The 21453-nt window shown below is 36.3% G+C and overlaps 1 protein-coding gene across 9 annotated transcripts in view; it reads left to right on the forward strand.

Annotated features, from left to right (window-relative positions):
• Positions 1-21453, forward strand: part of NBEA (neurobeachin) — a 742365-nt gene that overhangs the window by 584820 nt on the left and 136092 nt on the right. For all 9 annotated transcript variants that reach the window (XM_028837519.2, XM_028837523.2, XM_028837524.2 and 6 more), the window contains 2 exons: positions 19822-19939; positions 20274-20376. In XM_028837519.2, the coding sequence (XP_028693352.1) occupies positions 19822-19939; positions 20274-20376 (221 nt within the window). The remainder of the gene's footprint in view (positions 1-19821; positions 19940-20273; positions 20377-21453) is intronic.

The following is a 21453-nucleotide window of genomic DNA, read 5'->3' on the forward strand; positions in this document are numbered from 1 at the left end:
GGGCTCAACCCTCCAGCTGGCAGGCCTGTCTATGACTGGCGGCGGCCTGTCCCCAGTGCTTGTCATTTCCTGACATGCCTGACAGGATGGGGACAGCCGCCCCAGACAGGTTCATTAGATGGTGTTTTCTACAGCTGGGCTAAAAATAAATAAATAAATAAATAAAAAGTCTGTGCTTTGTCAAAGCCCAAGCTGTAGGGGCCCTTCTTGTTGGTTTAAACCAGGGCCTTGTCGTGACAAATTTTGATCTGTGCAGTTTTTAGATTTTCTGACACATTTTTGTTTCCTTCCCCTTTGGCCTGCACTTTGTGCTCTCTGCCTTGTTCAAAATCCTAACATAGTCTTCCCAAGAGAAAAAGAACCACCGTTACTGAGGGCTTAAAAGAAACAATAGTGTAATACTTCATAAAATAGCAATACTTAATCTATTTCCATGGTGATCTGCACAACGGAGGAAAAACAACCTTGGGACTTGTGATAAGCCAATTACAAGAAAGGTTAAGAGTTTTTATGGTGCCAGAAACATGCCATCTACATGAAAACATAGGATCATTACTAACAGTCTACACTGTCAAATACACTGCTCTTTAGAACTGCCAGAAATTTAAGCTATCTTCATTCTTGAGCTTTTAGGAAGCTGACAGAGTTTTCTGCCTGTGTTCATAGGCTTTGATGTCAGAAAGAGAAATTACAGAAGACTGTAGAATACTTGCTAATTAAAGCCAGAAATAAATTCAAAAATCAAATTTAGAAATATGCTTCTTTGTCAATGATAGGGCCCCTTTAAGGCTAACTAGATGTGCCAAAAATGGAGTGCATTGGAAACATACATTTCTACAGAGTCATGATTTATCATTCTCAACCCCAAATTCAAACTTTTAGAATATAGTATTGGAAAGAAAAGAAAAATATTCAGCCAAGAAATTATTCTTCTGGGTTGCACCTGTAATTAAAAAGTAGCTGTTGACATCTGTGCCTTAGAGACTCGCCTTAGTCTCTCTACTATCATAGTTGCTGATAGCTGCTTTCCATTAAGAGAAACATTTTATCTTAATTTTTAGTAGATAGACCATGCCCATATAGAACACATCTGATCATATTTGTCTAAATAATCTTAGTGCTGCTGTTAGCTATATTTCCTTTCACATGTAAAGATACAAAATATAATAATGTTTATGTCTCATGTGCTTTGTCATTGGTGTAATAATTAGTGTTGCTGAAAAAAATCAAATTCCTCATTCACAGAAATCCTAGCCCTTACCTTTCCTTTGTATTGTTAGCTTTCACTGCTTTAGTTCCCCGTCTCTATGACAACTGTTTAAATTGGGATGGGCAACTGTCATCTGGAATATTACTGAGAGAAAAGTGTTAGTGAGCACACAGTTCCCATAGATAGAGCATTTCAATATAATCCAATTTTAATTGAGCTCCAGAGACTTTGATGTGCTGCAGAAGGTTGGGAGAGAGCTATTCCAGGGAGAAATTAAAGCAGCCCAGCAAGGCTTTCCTACTCCAGACTGTCACCATTTTAAGTAAGCATTAGCATCAGACTTAACCTGCCCCTATGGAACATCTCACTTCTTTTTTCAGCTTCTCACTGATTTATTTTGCCATATGTAAAAGCAAAGCGCTTTCATCTTTTTATATATGTTTTTACACCCATTTGATTAGGCTTGAAAAGCTTGTACTGGACCTGAGATTCATCTTATGCTGTCTGTTGGACTTTGCTTTGGCGGCTCATAAAAGACATAGAAAGTAGAGTAGGGATTAGCTTGAAATTGTCAGCTATTATATATTAAACTTCCTTTTTTAATACAGCTTTGTAAGACCCTATTTTGGAGCTAAAAAGTTGAAGGAAGTATAGTTTGTATTTAGCTTCGATTTATCATTGAATTTCATTTTAATGCTTAGATTCATCGTCATTTATTAGTGGCTACAATTTTTATTCCAAAATGCATTAAAATATCTTTTCTTCATCACATGAAAAGTACCTTTCAGGGAAAGCTGGTTCAGAGCAGCTGAATACAGTCATATCAATCCTTAACAGAGAAACCATTAACCCTTTATTTGTTTTTAATGGGAAGGTAAAGGGGTATTTTTCCACGTGTATTCAAAGAGCTTTTTAAATATTTTGAAATATAATGTTGAACATACATCAAATATTCTAGTAATAATAAAAATGACATCAAATCACAATGTTAATTATAATTAAGTATTAAATATTTTGATTGTGCAGTCAAAAAGCTTAGTTACGGTATGATAAAGGAAATTATTATCTCTTTTTTAAAAAAAAAAAACATGTTTAGAAGTTAAGTAAAATATAACAATAATTAGAAATTAGTGAGTCTATGCATCATTCTAGATACTTCTAGTACCAGAAGTAGATTGACTGTAAAGCTAATGAATCTTCAGCATCAGGGCCCCTTACTCTTCAGGCCTTGGGGATGATGGGAGTTGTCAATAAATTGTGCAGTGGTTTCAGTTTACTAGGTTACCTTAAAAGATCTCAGAAGAATAGAACCTAATTTCTGAGACACTAGTAATTTGTTGAGATTTACTTTCTTATTCTAAATAGTCATGTGCATAACTTATTATAAACAATGCTGCAGTGAGTGATCTGGTACACATTTCATCTTGCTTTTCTGGGAGTATATTCACAGCATAAATTCATAGAAATAAAATCACCAGGTCAAAGGGTATATAGAAATAAAATTTGGATAGATGCTGCCAAAATTTTCTTGATATGTTTTATTATTTGTGAGCCCACTAGCAATGTAGTGAGAACTTGTTTTTCTGACAGTAAACTCAGTATTAGCAAACTTTCGGATTTTTACCTATCTGATAGATTAAAAATATAGTATTTTCATATAATGTTCTTTCTCCAACAATGAATCAACTTAAGCATGTTTTCAGTCAAGTAAAAGCCATTTTTACTATTTTCTGTGATTTATCTATTTGAGCTTTTTTAAAAGGAAAATGTTACCCTCTCAATGTCTGTGGGACGGGATTATTTAAATAGCATTGTTTGTCTTATGCATGTTATTTTTCCATATTAGTTAACATAACAATTTATAATGCGTATTATGAAAATTACATACACATTTAGATATGACCCTTTCTCACTGCTTCCAACCTAGATTAATTTCTCATTCCTCAGTGAAATTTCCTCCTAAATATTAGTGTCATTTGTTTTGAGGATAAGAATTTTTTTTAATTTACCTACATACCCAGGAAGAATCTTTCTTCTCTAGCATAAATCAACTGCTCTGTTACCTCAAATTCTAGCTCATTTCTTATAATATAATTAGCTACATATATTAACACTCTATTTACTATATAGAATTCTAAACCAGAAGGGCTGCATCCTTTATAAATTAGTTTGCCAATGTGGATGTCTCTAGTATATATTTTTATTTATTTACTAAATATGCATATTGGAGAAGCATACACTGGCACTCCACGAAGCTGCATTCATTGAGTACTTGCTGTGTGCCACGCACTATACTGACCACCAGGGAAAACATTCCACATTAAAGTGGGGTTTTGACTGAAACACAGAAATAACCTCTATATATGGAGAAAATAATATTAGGTTTATTTATATTATCAGTGGAGAACAAAGCTTTAATAACACTAGATATTTTAATTTGTATTTTATTCACTGGTTATCATTCCTTTAAAGTTGTCGGGTGTCGATAGGTTAATCGTTTTTATTGTTAACACATTTTCTTTGTGGAAGTTCATGTTTATATGAGTGATAACAAACAGAGTGACTGCCATATCTAAAGTCTGGACTGAACTTCTTATCTTTTTCACAATACTTGTAAATCTGCCAGTAATCCTAAACCTAGGAAATAGCAGAAAACCCCTAGCCACTGGAGTCAGAAACCCTCGAGACTCCTTTCATACCTTTACCTCAGCACAAAACAAAACACTGCAGCCCTATCTGTCTCCGAACTGTCTGTTCTTCCTTCCCTCTTCCTACCTGCTGCAACTCTCTTAAGTCAGACTTCCTCTACTTCCTACTGGCTTCATTCAGATTTATAGTTTAGCCTCATTCCAAGTCATTCTCCGTACTGCTTCCAGAGTGCTCTTTGCAAATGCAGTTTTAATCTTACAACCACCTTCCTCCAGTGCTCTCAATGGCATCACATTCCTCATTAGAGCTGCCATCTATTGAGGGCTAAGTTAAAATCCCCATTCTAGTTCATCCTTTCTGCAGTGAGTGCTCTGGACAGCCCTTGCCTGTAGACACGTGACCTCTGTAATTACCGTGGAAACTCCTGAGATAAGAACTTTACGTACTGTAGCTCATTTAATTCTTTCAACAACCCAGTAAAATAGTATCATCCTATCCATCTTACAGATAAAGACACAAATAGAAAAGCTGGGCTCCATGAAAGGAGGGGCCATCTCTGTCTTGTTCACAATGTATCCCATCACCTAGCACAATATCTGGATCCTAGTACATACTGCCTAAATTTTTGTTTGATAAACAAATGATGTGTTATGCCAACAGGCTTGGTCTAGGATCAGAGAACTTGCTCATGATATTCAAATGAAACAAATAAAAGACAAATTTTCAGCAAAGTGGTATTTTGCTTCAAATAGCTTTACAAAGAAAGAATAAAAAATCAGTGGAAGAGAAAAAAATAATCCTAGGGCATTCCAGAAATGCAGAAGAAACTTTTAGGTTATATTTAACCCTGGAAATACTGTTTTCATTGCCTGCCAGTCGGATGATCTCTAAATAATCTTTTTACCCGATTATAGATATTTGTGAAAGATACTCATTTGCCAGCAAGGGGCATTTACTGGGCTATTTACAGTTAAACTGAGTTGCATTTCTTGAAGAGCTAATTTTCCTCTAATGTAGAATTTTTCTAATGTAGAAAACTGGCAACAGAAGCAAAAATACCATGGGAAATTGAGTAGGTACATTGTGTAGTTGAAGCACTAAGGTGTTTTAAAGTGTTTTTTGTTTTGTTTTGCTTTTTATGTTAAACTTCAAATGCAGAAGACAGAACACTCAAAACTGTAGTAAGTAGTATGTAAGAACAAATTCCAGGAAATAATCAGAGCTGATTGGAGCAATGTGACACACAAAACCGAGATTGGATCAGAGAATAAAGTGCATTGAAAAGGATCAGGGCTGAGGTCAAGGCAGAGACTGCTCCCATCACTGCTGACTGAGGGTTCACTAAGGTCTGGGTGGGGAGGATTGTGAATTCACTTGTTCAACACATCTATGTAGCACAGCCTTTCTGCTCACCTCTCCACTTGATACTTGCTGTGTTACTTCATTTAATACTCACAGCAACCCTGCAAAGTAGATGTAATTGTTCCCATTTTATATAAGGGAAATTGTGTCTCAAGTATACTGGGAAACTTTCCTGAAGTTACACAGACTTTAGAGTCTGTGTGTCATCATCGAAGTCCAAGTTCTTTCTACTACAGCATGGCATACAGATATATAAAAAATTACTTTAGTCTACAAAACTAAGTGCTAGTAAAGTACACACTTGTTGCTGCATACTGGTAGGATGAGGGAATGTGGCAAGGGTAACATTCATACTATATTAGGTAGATACACATTAAAATAGACCCAATCAAAAGGACTTCCAAAATGCAAATTTCCTTGCGTGAGGTTATGTTTCATTCTACCACTTCTCTTCAGGAGACGGTGATGCTGAGGGAGCTCTAGCTTTAAGACAAAGAAAAATCAATTCTCATGACCCCGAAGCAAGCACCTGTGAATACCCAGGGGCACTCGGGTTTTCAAGTGAAAATATGCTTCACAAACGCTGAACTCATGTTTTATGATAGCTTTCAGTTGCTAATTGTCACTGAAAAAGAAAAGTCTTTAAAACCTGAAAAAGAATTCACATTCATCTTTTCTTTCTGGTCCCCGATGAGCCTACTACCTACCTGGAAGATACTTGATAAATGGTCAATATTTTTTGAATAAATGCTTTTATGAGCAGTAAGTTTTTAATACATCATAGAAATTTACTGGGTAGACAAGGGGGAGAAGTTATTCTAGAACATAAAGTGTGGAAATGTTTGATATCTGCATTTTTTTTAATTCCAATAGACTTTACTTTTTTAGAACAGTTTAAGTTTACAGAAAGTTGAACAGCTAATACATAGAGTTCCTGTATATGTGGGTATTGGTCATGTTTTTTTCCTTCTTTAAAGAACAGAGACATGAAACTAACGTCTGATAATAACACTTTATATCAGAAAATCATCAGCTGCAAATAACAGACACTCTAAACTGGCTTCATTAAAAATAGATAAATAGATCATAGGTAGGTAGGTAGATAGATAGATAGATAGATAGATAGACAGACAGACAGACAGACAGACAGACAGACAGACAGTCCTGGATTCTGGTGGTCTCCAAGGTTGATTCAGCTAGTCATGGATGCTGTCAAGAACCCAAGTGCATTGCCTGTCTTTACTCAGTGATCCTTGGTTTGTCCTAATTCTTATACTGATAGCAATGTGGCTCCAACACTTCAAAAAAATCAACATAAGCTCAGAAACATTCAAAGGAATGAGAGAGCATCTCTTCCACTGGCTCCCTCACAGCACGTGGAAACTTTTCTGAATCTTATATACCCCTGGAACTGGCCACGGGGTCAGTGTGTACTGGCTCGGAAGTGATGTAAGAGAAGTCAATACCTGAATATGATCAGAGTTGTGTCAATCAGGGAAACGGGGCAGGGAGGTGGGGTGGGGGTAGGAGGAGTGGAATGGTTTCCGAATAAGTAAGCAGTAGTGTCTACTGTAGAGTTTCTTTTAAGAAAGCATAGTAAAGTACAAATGGTAAATTTTGATTAGGACTTCTGAAAAACTGGAATTTTTTTTTCAGCTCCAATAAACCACTTTTTTCTGTCTCCCTCAATCATAGATAGACACTCATTGACATAGCACCAATTACTCTGTTTATACTTCTGCTACTACAGAATAACTGTATATATACAGGGTCTCCTAGCTGAATCATTAGTAGAAGTTAATCAGAAGAACAAAATCAGAAATCAGAGTCTATATATACCCTTTAATTCAGTCATTCAACAGATTTTTTTACTGAATTTCTACAACATACCAGGCAATGTGCTAAGTACTAGAGATACAGTAATGAGAAGAAAAAACTGGTCAAAAAGCTTATAGTCTAGTGGAGGAGATTACATTAAAAAATGAAGTTATACAATGAATTTGCAAAATTACATTTGTCGTAAGTGCTGTGAAGAGAACTTGTCTCATATAGGTGCTATGAGAGCATAAGATAGGGTGATTTTTACCTAGCTAGGGAGGTCAGTGCAAAAATAGAAGCAAAAAGAGACCTCGAAGATGAGTAGCAGTGAACTCGGCAAACGGGAGGATATTTCCGGAGAGGGAAGAATATGTGCATTGGCTCTGTGACAGCAAACAACATGGTATGTAGCAAGGGACTGAACAAAGGCCAGTGTGGCTTGACCTCAAGGGCAAAGTGGAACCTGATTCATCTGGAGCAGGAGACCTGTTGCGTGCACCACTAACCCCAACCTATCTCTTTTGTTGTTGGCTCTGCTTCCTCGGAACTCCTGCTGCCTTATGATTTCTGCTGACTGCTTTCTCACTGTGTTCTGGCTTCTTCCCACTGTCCTGTTCGGGCTGTCTCTGAATATCTTGAATTCAAATCTTAAGAGAGATCCTCTGATTGGACCAGCCAGCTAAATTCATGATAGCATGGCTCTGATGGTTTTCATAACCACAGACTGTAGTTACCCTACTTAGATAACCACAGGTGGAGTATCCCTTGTCGCAAATGCTTGGGATCAGAAGTGTTCCAAATTTTGAATTTTTTCACATTTTGTATCTATATATAATGAGACATCTTGGGGATGGGACCCAGGTCTGAAAATGAAATTTGTTTATGTTTCATATATACCTTATACATGTAGCCTGAAGGTAATTGTATACAATATATCTTAAATACTTTTGTGCATGGAACAAAGTTTGTGCGTTGAACTATATCAGAAAGCAAAGGTGTCACTACCTCAACCACCCATGTGGACAGTCTGTGGTTATTTGGCATCATTATCATTCTTGAAACTGAATTTATATGCTACTGATAAGCAGTCATTTTCTTACACTTATTCATATGTAAGCACATAACAGTAAAAAATATGACACACTATTAACACCGTGTAAAAACAATGTGTTCAGTGTAACTAAGCAGCACGGTAACATCACAGAATACCTGGATCAGCTGTTAAACAGCAGCAATAACAGACGACGCGGGCTTTAGTCTCTACCTACCATGGGTTTTGATTAGAAGGTAAGACGTTGTACAGTAACCACCGTGAGGCACTGAATAAACAGTGCGTCGCATACTTGCGTTATGACTGTGACCTGTCACGTGAGGTCAGACGTGGAATTTTCTACCTGTGTCCTCATGTTAGCATTCAAAAAGTTTCTGATTTTTGAACATTTTGGGTTTTGTGTTTCCAGATTAGAGATGCTCAACGTGTACTTTTAATGTTAGTACTCATCCTGGTTCAATCCAGGGTGGTGGCATCATTGGTAATAAACATGGTACAAAGGAGCTTTTCCAAAGAGGGCATCACCCATGTTCTGTCCAGTCCGTAACAAACTGGAAATCACTCTGGAATATTTTAATATGGCTGGTTTTAATCATTATAGACCATGTAGATTAATAACTTTTCTGCACATGTTTATTACTAAATAAAAATCAAGAAAAGTATTCATAATTCATTAGTGTGTTAAATCACTGCTATGTGCTAGGCTCTGTGCTAAGTATGAAGAATGCAGAGATACACAGAATTCCTGCCCTCTGTGAGTCGGTAGGTTAGTGGGAGACACCAAGAAGTCAACCAACAATTATAGTTTGGTAAATATTATAAAAAGGTGGGTACAGGGTTCCCAGTAGGAGCAGCAGGGTCTCCTAGCTTAATCATTAGTCATATAGAAGTTAATCAGAAGAACAAAATCAGAAGGAATCTGCCAGTCAGAAGAAATATCATTTGCAGGGGCACAGGAGTGTGACAGGACATGGCACACTGGGGAGCTGAAAAGTGTTCACGATTGTTAGAATTTAAGAGCTAGGAAGAATGCACATTTTTGCTAAATAGGGAATTTTATACTACTATTAATAGTAACATTTGCCACTTTTAAAATACCTACTACGTACCATAGTATATATGCTTCATAGGCATACATTGTACTATGATTTTGATTTCCATGACATTAGGATGCAAATTTTAAAAAAATGTTCAAAGCTGTAATGGATTAAAATCAAAAAGTGCACTAGTATTTGTAATATATGTAGTTTTCTTCAGGTTAGCATAAAGAAATGTTAACTAGGGAAAAAATGTTTTTAATTAAGTCATATTTGACTATTGCAACAATGATTACTGCAACTCTACCCTGTAATCTTGTTTCATTCTGGCTATATCTAAAATTGTAATATGAAATATCTTTAAAAAGAGAAAATAATGTGTCTTGACAATTCATAATATTTGTAAAATCAGACCCTACTACAAAATTAGTTAAAACAAAAACCTCTAACCCAGAACTCCAAATGATCTGAAATAGAAGAAAATCAATAAGTCTATAGAGAGAAGACATACAAATATAACTAGTTTAAAAATTATCAGTATGCAGAATAATACAAAGAGAAGTTAATGTTTTCAGTATAGAAACGAAATACTGGAAACTAGAAATTCATTTATTTTCAGTAATATAGAGTTCTGGTCTTCCCACCTCATCCCTTTGTAAAATAATAGCAGAGAGAAAAAGGAAAGATTTTAGAGTATGCCAAATTTGAGAAAATGAGGAAACACAGCCAAAGATACAGTATTTACACATGAGAACATTGATGAGTAGGACAAAAATGAAGCAACTGTGCCGGTATCATTTTTAGTTTTGAGAGTTTTGCCATGATTTAAGAGTATGTGTTTGAAGGTGAAGTAGACACAGAGGACTCCAGCTGCAACTCAGTTTGTTTGTAAATTTAATTTTAAAATATTTTACTCAACAAAAATTGAGTTCCTTCTCTGTGCAAGTTCTATAAGGAATACAAAAATAGAATACAACTCAGTCTCTATCCTCATTAAGTTCATTTTTTAGAGGATGTATGTAATAAGATAGATCAATTTAAAAGGACCTGCCCCAATGTAAGAGATGCTATTGGAGAAATACAAATAATACTCTTTTGAGTAGTTCCTGGTTCTTAACCAATGAGTATAAAATACCATTTACATAGATCTGGAACAGTATTGCACTTCTGTAGCACAAATAGTGTCTACCTTGCAGCCACAGCAGTGATTTCTAAAGTGCCAGTTTCATTGTCTCACCTCTTGCTTTGTTAAAAATCTTGTAGTGACTCTCCATTATTCTCAGACCAGAGTCCAAACTCTAATGTGAGTTGTGAGATCTAGCCCCACATCCTGCTGCCCACTCACCCTTTTTGTTCTAATTTTATTTTTCACCTCTGTGCTTCTTACAATATATGCGCACACAGTCTGGGTCCATTGCCCCCCACCCAGGACTGTGTTTATGTATCTTTACATACATGTTTACATATGTGTTGTTCCTTCTGCTTGGTACTTCCTTTTTCCCCACTCCCCTGCCTTTTCCCATTACTTGTGATTTTCCACCAAACTGTGAACTCCTAGAAATCAGGGACTCTGCTTCTCCTGTTCACCATTGGTTCAAAATGGTCAGTTGATAAATATTTGTTAAATGAAAGTAACTGAAGAGAAATAAAATTGATAAACCATGAGAACACTTGGTAGAAAAGAGCTGACCTAGTTATGGGCTGTTTATAAAAGAAGAAGCCTTCTTACAGTTTATCACTACTAATAATGAGACTGGTAGCTCGTGTCCCCAATAGCTGGGCTTCGTAGTTAAGAGTTGAGTACTATGATTCCAGTAATGTCTAGGATACAAACTACCACTAAAGAAACAATAAATGTGGCTTTTAGTTCAGTAAAAGGTTATATGCTGTGGTCCAGATTTTCTACATCTGTTTTGGTGATGTCATCAACAAAGATTAGAACCAGAGGTCTGCATGGGGGGTGTGTGTGTGTGTGTGTATGTGTGTGTGTGTGTGTGTGTCTGTACACATGCACAAAAAGGTAGGGAGTAATTGCAGTAGTAGGCTAACATTTGTTAAGCATTTCCTGTGTGCCAGGCACTGTGCTGAGCATTTTTTGAAAAGAACTGTTAATATCTCATTCAATCTCACAATGACCCCATGAAGTTAGGTACCATTATTTTTCACCATCTTTAGATAAGAAAACCAAAACATCAAAAATTAACGAACTTGCCTGAGGTCTCACAGCTAGTAAAAGAGGAAGACCCAGGGGAAGCCTTAAGTCTAAGATAAGCAGGTCTATAAATTGATGAATTAGAGAAAAAGTCAAGATTATTAAATCAAAAGTTCTCCATGGATGGGCTGCCTATATTTCCCCCAACTGTAGGATGTTTTGACCCCCCCACTGTATACCCATATGTCCATGTACCAATAATGGCTGTTTTTATAATAGCTGTGTTTATAATAACCGTTATAGCAGCATTGTTTAATTTTCATTAAGGGTGTATTTTCTGGAAACCTTCATTTTTCCAGCTTCATTTCTTGATCATTTTTGTTTGCCTCACAGTTAAGCCATTTCCAACTTTTCCCATTTTCAGTTTTATATTACTGAATTGTTTTCATCAGGATTAACTATTTTCCATATAAGTTTTATGGAGTGATTTGGTTCTTTGATCAATCTTTTGGTCCATATTACATTTTACTAACTATAGTGCCTGCCCTTGACATTTTTATTTTGATGATAGTATTCATTATTAATTGAGTAAAAAGCTAAAGTGAAACTCTTCTGCCAGATATTTGAAGATTTCTTTATTGTGTAGGAGTCGTCTATAGCAGTTGTTCTCTAACTTTTCTTCACCAATTTTGTAAAAGAATTTTATAAAGCTCTATACCACATTGCACGTTTAAGTTAACAATTAAAATTTTCCATAAGTTTAAATATTTTAAAAAGATGTGATATCCAGTATGTTCTAAGTATTACTATTTGAAAATAAAATTTTTATATTACTTTTCAGATATATCCAGTAGAATAAAATAAATAAAGTAGAATAGTGATTTGATTACTATCATCTGTTTTAAGATATACAAATAAGCTGTTTTTTCAAATGAACATTTTATATAATTTCTCTCTTTGAACTCATACTTCCTGTCAATTTCTTCCCCCAGATTTACCTAATCTAAAATATTTGTGCTTGTGAGTCTTTTTTGATCACTATATTATACTACTCTGCAAAAAGTGTATATCCTTACTGATTAAAGCTTTAGTTTTTTAGGTTCCTAAGACCATAACATTCTAAGTATTTAAAATTTTTATTCTGAAATAAATTGTTACAAATATTATCAGCATACAGTCATACAACAGCATATATTGTGAACTTTGAAAAATAATTAAGCATAAAAACTGAAATTATATTAGAAATTCATCTCTTAATGAGATGAATAGTTAACACATGCACATATGAATATTATTTATTGCTAGAACAATATAGGAATCAATATTAGAGCTACTTATAACTTTCTTTTTTATAGAGGTATTGAAAAATCTTGTTCACATAAGTAAATAGGATGTCGAAGATGTATTATAGACAATGTTATTCAATGTTTTCTTTTTTTCTTTTTTTTTTTTTTTAACAGAGTCTCGCTCTGTCGCCCAGGCGGGAGTGCAGTGGCGCGATCTCGGCTCACTGCAAGCTCTGCCTCCCGGGTTCACGCCATTCTCCTGCCTCAGCCTCCCAAGTAGCTGGGACTACAGGCGCCTGCTACCACGCCCGGCTAATTTTTTTTTGTATTTTTAGTAGAGACGGGGTTTCACTGTGTTAGCCAGGATGGTCTCGATCTCCTGACCTCGTGATCCGCCCGCCTCGGCCTCCCAAAGTGCTGGGATTACAGGCTTCAGCCACCGCCCCCGGCCGTTATTCAGTGTTTTCTAGTCCTTCCAAGTTGTGTGCTAGAAATCATGTAAGGATCTATTGTCAGAAGTTATTTTTAATTCTCTCTCAATTGACAGCCCATTTAGATCCAACTTCTCTTTGAAAGTAAAGAATTGGGAAAACATCTGACTTGCAAAAGGATTTTTTTTTTTAGTCCAGTCACTGGAAACATTCACTTTGCAATGCCTCCATCAGGTATTTTGAATCATCCCATTTGATGCTCCTACCCCTCAACAGATCTTATACCCCAATCAATACACCACAGAGAAATACCATTTTTTATTTTATTTTTTAAGTGGTAGAATGGCAATGTGAAAAAGGAGATGGAAAGAGAACCAGTACTATCTTACGTTTCTCCACGTCTTTGGTAGGGAAATAGCATCACTAAGACGTGTGGTGAGAGGGGGGAAGGGAGTGTTCCGTAGCTGCTCCGCACATCGTCACCGCATGTGCCACACAGCAGGTATCCGTCAGACATGGTCTTCCAAGTGGTCATTTTGGAAGTCAAGCCTCTCCTACCTTGTAGATGGACTTTCCTTCAGGGCCTTGGGATCCTCTCCATCCAGCTGACAGTTTACAAAGAGCATGGGTGATCAGTGTAGACCTGAAATTTCTTTTGAACTATTCTTCTTGAATGTATTTGCTATAATCCTGAGCCATTGCCACAAATTCCAAATTTATATGAAATTATAAAAGTAATAGGGATTTGTGACTTTAAATTGCACCACAACAAGCCCTTTAATGAAACTGTTGAAACTGCAAGTGTGGATTGAATGTGACAACCTTAGGAACTCTGAAAAGGGTTTGCACAGCCGTCTGTAGCATTTTCATCAATTTGTAACAGGAAATTCAACTGGAAACAAAATTTAGATTTTTTTTCGTATTCAAAGAAAAAAATTGTAATACTTGTGCTAATATATGTATTAGATGATTTGAGATCAGCAAAGCTATCACTAAACAAGTACTTTTTTAGGTTGCACAATATTTAGCTTCCTTAAAAAGAAAAAAAGATAAAACTTTTTTCATCTGTGATTTGACAGTCATTTACATGTTTCTGACAACATATACATGTCTGATACACATGAGTGCACAGCAGCCTTGTATTTTTCAACGTGATCATCAGATAATATGTTTTAAGCACATATTTGGGTCGGTGGTTTACAAGGGATTTCTGTGATATTTGTATTGTATTACTTTCTATGTACCTTACCTTCTATGTACTTTAGTTCATAAGTGAACTAAAATTCGTAAGTGAAAGGGGCAGATCTCAGGGCATGAGGCTGGCGTGAACTCTCTCCCTTCACTTCTTTTGGATTTTAAGCAGTTAGCTCAGTATCAGTTGTCACGTAAGAAAATCACAAAGTTCCATAAGATTTGGGGTCAAGATGCTTTAATATTCATGCTTATGATCTATATGATATATCAAAAATTATGTTTATTCAGTTCTCAAAAATGAAGCTGGATGGGATCATATTTGTTGATTAGATTTCATTGTATATTAAATAATTTGAAGAAACAGGCAGGCACAAGCTAGATGATATGGGAAGCTTGGCTTAAGAAAGAAAACAAAACCATAAACCTCAAGTATACATGAAAGTACTTAAATGACTTAGAAAAATATCTTGGACTATAATAAAAAACAAACTGAAAGAATTATTATAGAATGTCCTTAAACTTATAGAAAATTATGTAACCAGTAAAGGTATAAATAAAAAAGACAATTTTATAGTATCAGGCCGTATTTCAGACCTGGGCTTGATGCCCAGATTTCTATAGAAACGTACCATAAACTCAGTATTTAATTGACTGTGATTGATATTCCTTTACATTTATGAGATGTATACAGATTGATTAACTCATCATTTGCCTGAAGTAGCATCCCCTCCAGTCATTCTGCCCCCATCCCACAGCATTCCACTGTACCCGCCACATGCTTTCCTAGTGCTGTACCTCAAATCTCACTCTGCCACCTTCCTGCTAAGCTTCAGGACTTTCCCAGTGCCTGTGAGCAGAACAGGGTAATGGAGCCTTGGGATATAGTCCAAGGAAGCCACAGTAACCACATTTATCTGAGTAGCAGTGTTTTATCTTAACAATTCATTCGTTTTTGCATTATTTTCCAGCCTGTGCTAATGTTACTACAAAAATGTTTTAAATTGTTTACCAGAAACCAAATTGATGCTCAAGAAGGGGTTCCAAATGATATTCTTTGACATACCTTAGTATACATTTTCCCATGTGAGAGACAGAAGTCCATAATATGAAGTCAAAATTGCTTAGCCTAAAGCCCTTCCATAACTCCTCTGGAGTCGAGGAATCCTTTTTTGTAAAGGGTAGTGTCTTCTCAGAATGGGATCTAACCCAGTCGAAAGTTCCATGGTAGTGCAAATTAAACTACTAAAAAAGAGAAACCAGCTGTATTTAGATTATTGTTTTGGTTCTTGATTAAAGTCAGCAGGGGTGTTTGGTGGACTATACCATTAGGACATAAACATGAGAAGTCTGAAGGCCACATCTGGAGAGAGCTTCTTTGGGTTTAACAAAGGAGTCAAAAACGCACGCACTTTGTACGATTTCTTTAGAACCTGCCCCATATGTACTATTTCTATCAGTTTCCCATTGTGATTTATTAAACAAACAAATGTATATGGAGCACATATGTGCCAGACACTGTTTTAGGCACTGTGTATCGAACAGTAAATAGGATAGATGAGAGTCCTATTCTCTATTCCATGTCACAGGGAGGGGACAGATGAAAAACAAAGAAGAAAATTAATCATTTTCATATGCAGAATTAAAACAGTGATAAGATAGGCTGGGTGTTGTGACTCACGCCTGTAATCCCAACACTTTGGGAGGCCAAGGTGGGCGGATCGCTTGAGGTCAGGCATTCAAGACCATCCTGGCCAATGTGGCAAAACCTCGTCTCTACTAAAAATATAAAAATTAGCTGGTTGTGTTGGCGCGCCCCTATAGTTCCAGCTACTCAGAAGGCTGAGGTGGGAGAATCGCTTGAACCTGGGAGGCGGAAGTTGCATGAGAGGAGATGACATCATTGCACTCCAGCGTGGCCAACAGAATGAGACTCCATCACAAAAAAAAAAAAAAAAAAAAAGAGAGAGTTACATGATAACTCTTAAATTGCGTGTCAGAAAAGGCAGCTGAGAGGAGTAGATCTAAAAATGTTTTAAATAAAAATGTATTATGGAACGAAACTCTTTTTAAATAAAAAAATTTTAGGATAATCTTACTCCGTGATCAATCTTGAAGGAAACAAGCAGGGAAAGCAGGAGGTGGTTTGCTATTAAAAAAAGAAAAGAAAAGAAAATGGCCCTAGGCTCTGTTGGCTTTTCCTAGCAGGGAATTGTGTCTGGCTCAGACCATTGTCTTTCATCAGCCGTTTTAGGATTTCAGATGCTCAAATATAACATGGGTTATTGTAAAGTAATTAGGCAGATTTTTTGAAAAGCATATAAGAGCGTATATAAAAATAATTTTTCTTCCCATGTCCCCTTTGGTAAGGGCTGTACACTTATTTAAATGATGCTGCCATTGTTCAAAATAGCTTTGGACCTTTGGATCTGTCTTTCAGAGTTTGCTTCCTAAGCCATTTAGAAGCTACTAGCAAAATCATTTTCTTTTAATTTTGTTATCTCTCCCTGTCCTCTTTGTGTTTAAGCTTTACTGATCTTAGGTTCCTTTTTGCTTGCTGCAGTGGGTCCCTAGGACCATTATGGTCCCAGGCTGTAGCTAAGAGAATGATAGGAAAACTGAGTTTGTGTATTAGCTGGGATCCAGTCAGGGGAGAGGAATCAGAGGGCAATTTAGACAGGAAAAGTGTAATATAATTATAATATAAGTTATGCCAGGAGATTGAGTAACAAGGGACTGGCTAGTAAGAAATAAAGATAACTCTAAAGAATATTGGCCAGGCATGGTGGCTCACACCTGTAATCCCAGCACTTTGGGAGGCCGAGTCAGGTGGATCATTTGAGGTTAGGAGTTCGACACCAGCCTGGCCAACATGGTGTGAAACCCCGTCTCTACTAAAGGTACAAAAATAAGCTGAGTGGTAGTGGCGTGTGCCTGTAATTCCAGCTACTTAAGAGGCTGAGGCAGGAGAATCGCTTGAACCCAGGAGGTGGAGATTTCAGTGAGCCAAGATCATGCCATTGAACTCCAGTCTGGGTAACAGAGTGAGACTCTGTCTCAAAAGTAAAAAAAGAGGGAATTGATGAAGCCATTTATGGGAGGTGTCCCAACAGAAGCACTCTGCTACAAAACGGCTCAGGGTGAGGGAAGTACTGAGGAAACTGCTGGTCACTGGGTGCTGGGAGCATCATGCGTCCCAGGAGCCAAGTGCTGGAGAACAGGCGCCTGCCAAGTGAGCACACCAGAACAGAGAAGAGGAAACCCTTCCTCCTGTGCGCTCTCTTCAGTGCCCTTTCCTGACAAAGTTTAATGCTATGCCAGGTAGCAAAGGAAAAGTATTTTAAGGACACAGGTTCATTTTCACAGAGCAAGGGATTAAGGGTGAATTTGCAGATGGAAGGCCATAAATGAATAATTGGCACAGTTTATAAAATACAGTTTTACATGATGCACTTAAGGAGTCAAACTAACATGCTTTTTGGAGCTACCTGCTTGCTATAACTAACATAAAAACTGATAACATCCTTAATGGAAAGAAAAGCTTGGTCAAATTGTCATTGCACCATAGCTCCAGAAGGAAAAATAGGTCAAAATATGACTATGTGTGTATATACACATGTGAGATATCGATATATCTGAACCTAGAAATATAGATACAGGTATCTTTCTGACATAACGCTATTGGTATAAGGGTGCCAACACAACTTTCATGGGAAGACCTATCATTTTTTCTGATATTATATTCACTTTACTGTTTGGGTTTTCAAATGGCCATAATATTTTTAGCACCTTAGTGAAATAATGATTATATTTGAAGATAGATTTTGTTGTTGTGGCTGTTTTGTCTTAAAATGTTTCCTACTTGACCAAAAAAAAAAAAAAAGAGTTAATCCTGTGTCACTATCCCTGGTCTATGAAAATCAAATATGGAAACCATTATAGCCAACTAACAATGTATAAGTATAAATTGTGGCAAATCACTATAACCCTTTTGTGAAATATACAAGAAGTTGTTTTGCATTTAGAAACCAAAAACCAATTGTCACCTGATGCTCAACAACAAGGAGATATCAATTCATCAATGGAACTTAATAGCCAGGGTCATATACTGTATATTCTTTGTCTCTGCTTAAACTAACCATTCCCAGGCATCACTATCACTGTTTTTCAGATGACGAAAACCAGATGGAGTCAAATAATTGTTTTTCAAAATACTGTAGTTGGTAAATAGCAGAGCTGAGAGTTAAGTAGGAGTCTGAATGGCTCCAAAATGTTTCAGGATTTAAATAGACATCTGACTGCCTCCAAAAACCTTTCAATGTCTAGAGAAAGATAAAAACTGAAATAAGGGTTACAAAATGGGATTTTCGAAAAATAAAGACCAAAATATTATACACTTATATATTTTATTATATTTCCTAGAGAAAGGAAATGTAAAAAGAAACTTCATAACTTGTTTTCAAATGTATATATGAATATAATATATGTAAAATGAATATAATATATGTAAAACTCAGTAACTGTTTTCATTTCCACCAAAGCAAATATAAGTGCAGTATAGTATACCAAAGCAAGCAGAAAAGTCCCTATGAATTGTTAATACACATTGGTGTATCAGGAAGGAATGTGCTTGTTGTAGATTTGAGGACAGTAGCTTAATCAAATATAGATTATATACATGGTAACCAGAAGTCCAGATATGGATAGTTGCTGTGATTGTTTCAGTAGCTCAGTATTAGAGCCAACCTTGGCCTTCCTCTCATAGTTACACAATTGCTGCTACAGTTTCAGCTATCACATCTCCATTCAAGCAGGAAGGGCAAAGTGGTATGCCAGCTACCTATGACTCATTTCATCAGCTTTTCTCAAACATCCTCAACTGCTTTTGGTTTTGATCTCATTAACCAGTGCTTGGCCTAATGTCCTTCCACAAAGTTACAAGGGAATGTGGGGAAGCAGGGAATAACATTGTCATGATTGGCTTAGACCATGGGTCAGCGAAACTCTGTCCTGGGGGCCAAATTCAGCTCATACTTGTTGTAAATAAAATTTTGTTGGAACACCTCCATACCCCTTTATTTACACATTGTCTATGGCTCCTTTCATGTTACAATGGCAAAACTGAGTAGTTGCAACTGAGACCGTATAGCCTGCAAAGACTGAATATATTTACTCTCCAGCCTTTTACAGAAAAGTTTGCTGACCCCTGGATTAAACCAATCATGATCCTTTGCCTGGGGTGGACCATATGGACACTTTGGGGGTAGCTGGGCTGCCATTAAGCAAGGAAGAAAGGGGAGAAAGGATAGTGGAAAGAACCAACAATATATGTCTCACAGGTGGTCACCTGGTCCAATTAATTATATACAAGAACGAAAAGTGATCATATATTTTTGGTTTTAAGTCACAGAGTCTCTTTGAATATGTTTTTCTACTCCTTCTTTTCCTCAAGACCCAACTGAGACAATTTAGAAAGGCAGAAATTTTGCAAATACACAGTATCAAATTATTGACAGCGTTGTGACAGACAGTGAATTCATTTCTAGTTTTCTGACTTTTACTAAGATACTGTCAGAGAAGATCTGAAATCCATATTTTATTGATTGACACTTCCCTTTAAACTGTTTATTTTAGGTTCTTGCATACACTGAGGGACTTCACGGAAAATGGATGTTCAGCGAGATACGAGCTGTATTTTCAAGACGTTACCTTCTACAAAACACTGCTTTGGAAGTATTTATGGCAAACCGAAGTAAGTCCCCTTAAATATTTTGAAAGAAAATGTGCTCATATTTACGTATTATTCATTTACATGGTATGATAATGTCTTGATTTTTCCCACTGTATTTCTGATACGCTCTAGCTTAAACAAACATAAATTCTTTTTAAAAAATAAAAAAGAATGAATTTGTTTGAAATGTGAACCCATTTGTTTCTCATGGATAAAGTTATACTGAAAGCTGATTTTTCATGAAGATCCATTACCTTTACAAATAAATCATGATAGGCACTTGAAGATGACTTGTAAAATTGATGGCTAACTTTCCTGTGGTTTTCTAAACCCTGTTTTTTTCTTCTTACCACAGCCTCAGTTATGTTTAATTTCCCTGATCAAGCAACAGTAAAAAAAGTTGTCTATAGCTTGCCTCGGGTTGGAGTAGGGACCAGCTATGGTTTGCCACAAGCCAGGTAATTATATCATATTACATATTATCTATGGCTTGTTAACATATTTCAATCTCAATATTACAGCAATGTAAATGTGGTTATAACATTGTAATTATTTCAGAGACCAAAGAATTTTCTTTCTCTGAAGGTTATTTGTAGGGATAGAGATTATGAAAATAGCTATTTTGAGAATGACAGAATGGTTAGGGCAGATTTTTATTTAATACATATAAATAAGAAAGTAAAAAACTTGATTGCATATCATAGCTAGCATATAGTTAAGACATTCTTGCTTGTTAAAATCTTACAGGAAACAGCAAAAGCCTCAAGATCATAAATGATTAATTGCTATGTAATAGCATATAAATGTTTTTATAAATGCCATGTATAAATGCTTCTTCATTAAAGCAATAAAACCCTTAGAGTTTATTAAGTCTAATAGTCATTAATTATGGTATACTGGTAACCACATTTCCTAGATTTTCATCTTGGTATTTTAGAGGAATCATTTTGAAATCTTATATTATTAAAAGATACTAATGTAAGTAGAAAACGTAATCAGTAGTTATTCATATTGCTGATATCAGTTTGTCTGTTTTTGGCTCCAAATAACTGAATACCTGACTGAAAATGACTTAAACAATAGGGGTATTTTGGTGTGTGTGTGTGTTTAATATAAAAGATCTGGAGTTAAGGTGCTGCCGGTATTGGTTCAGAGGTTCAGTGATGTCAGAACTCTATTGGCTTTGTATTGGCAAAATCACCACTGCTTCTCCAGCTACTACATCTTCACACAACTGCATTACAGTAGGAAAAAGACACAAAGGATTTCTCTTCAAGCTTCTCTGTTTTAGGAAGGAATGTATTTCTCAGAAGCCTAGAGCAATCTTTATCTCAAGTCCCTTTGGCCAGAATACAGTCACCTTCCCATTCCTAAAACAATCACCGCCAGAGAGGTGTGAGTTCCGTTGGCTTAGCCCAGTCATTCCCTAGGTTTTATGGGAAAAGATGCCACTGATTCTTTGCCAGCTCTTGTTTTTTTGTGTTTTTTTATTGAGGGGGGTTGGAGGGAGACGGAGTCTCGCTCTGTGGCCCAGT

Source organism: Macaca mulatta, chromosome 17 (genome assembly GCF_049350105.2).
Source record: "Macaca mulatta isolate MMU2019108-1 chromosome 17, T2T-MMU8v2.0, whole genome shotgun sequence".
In the NCBI taxonomy this organism is placed as follows: domain Eukaryota; kingdom Metazoa; phylum Chordata; class Mammalia; order Primates; family Cercopithecidae; genus Macaca; species Macaca mulatta.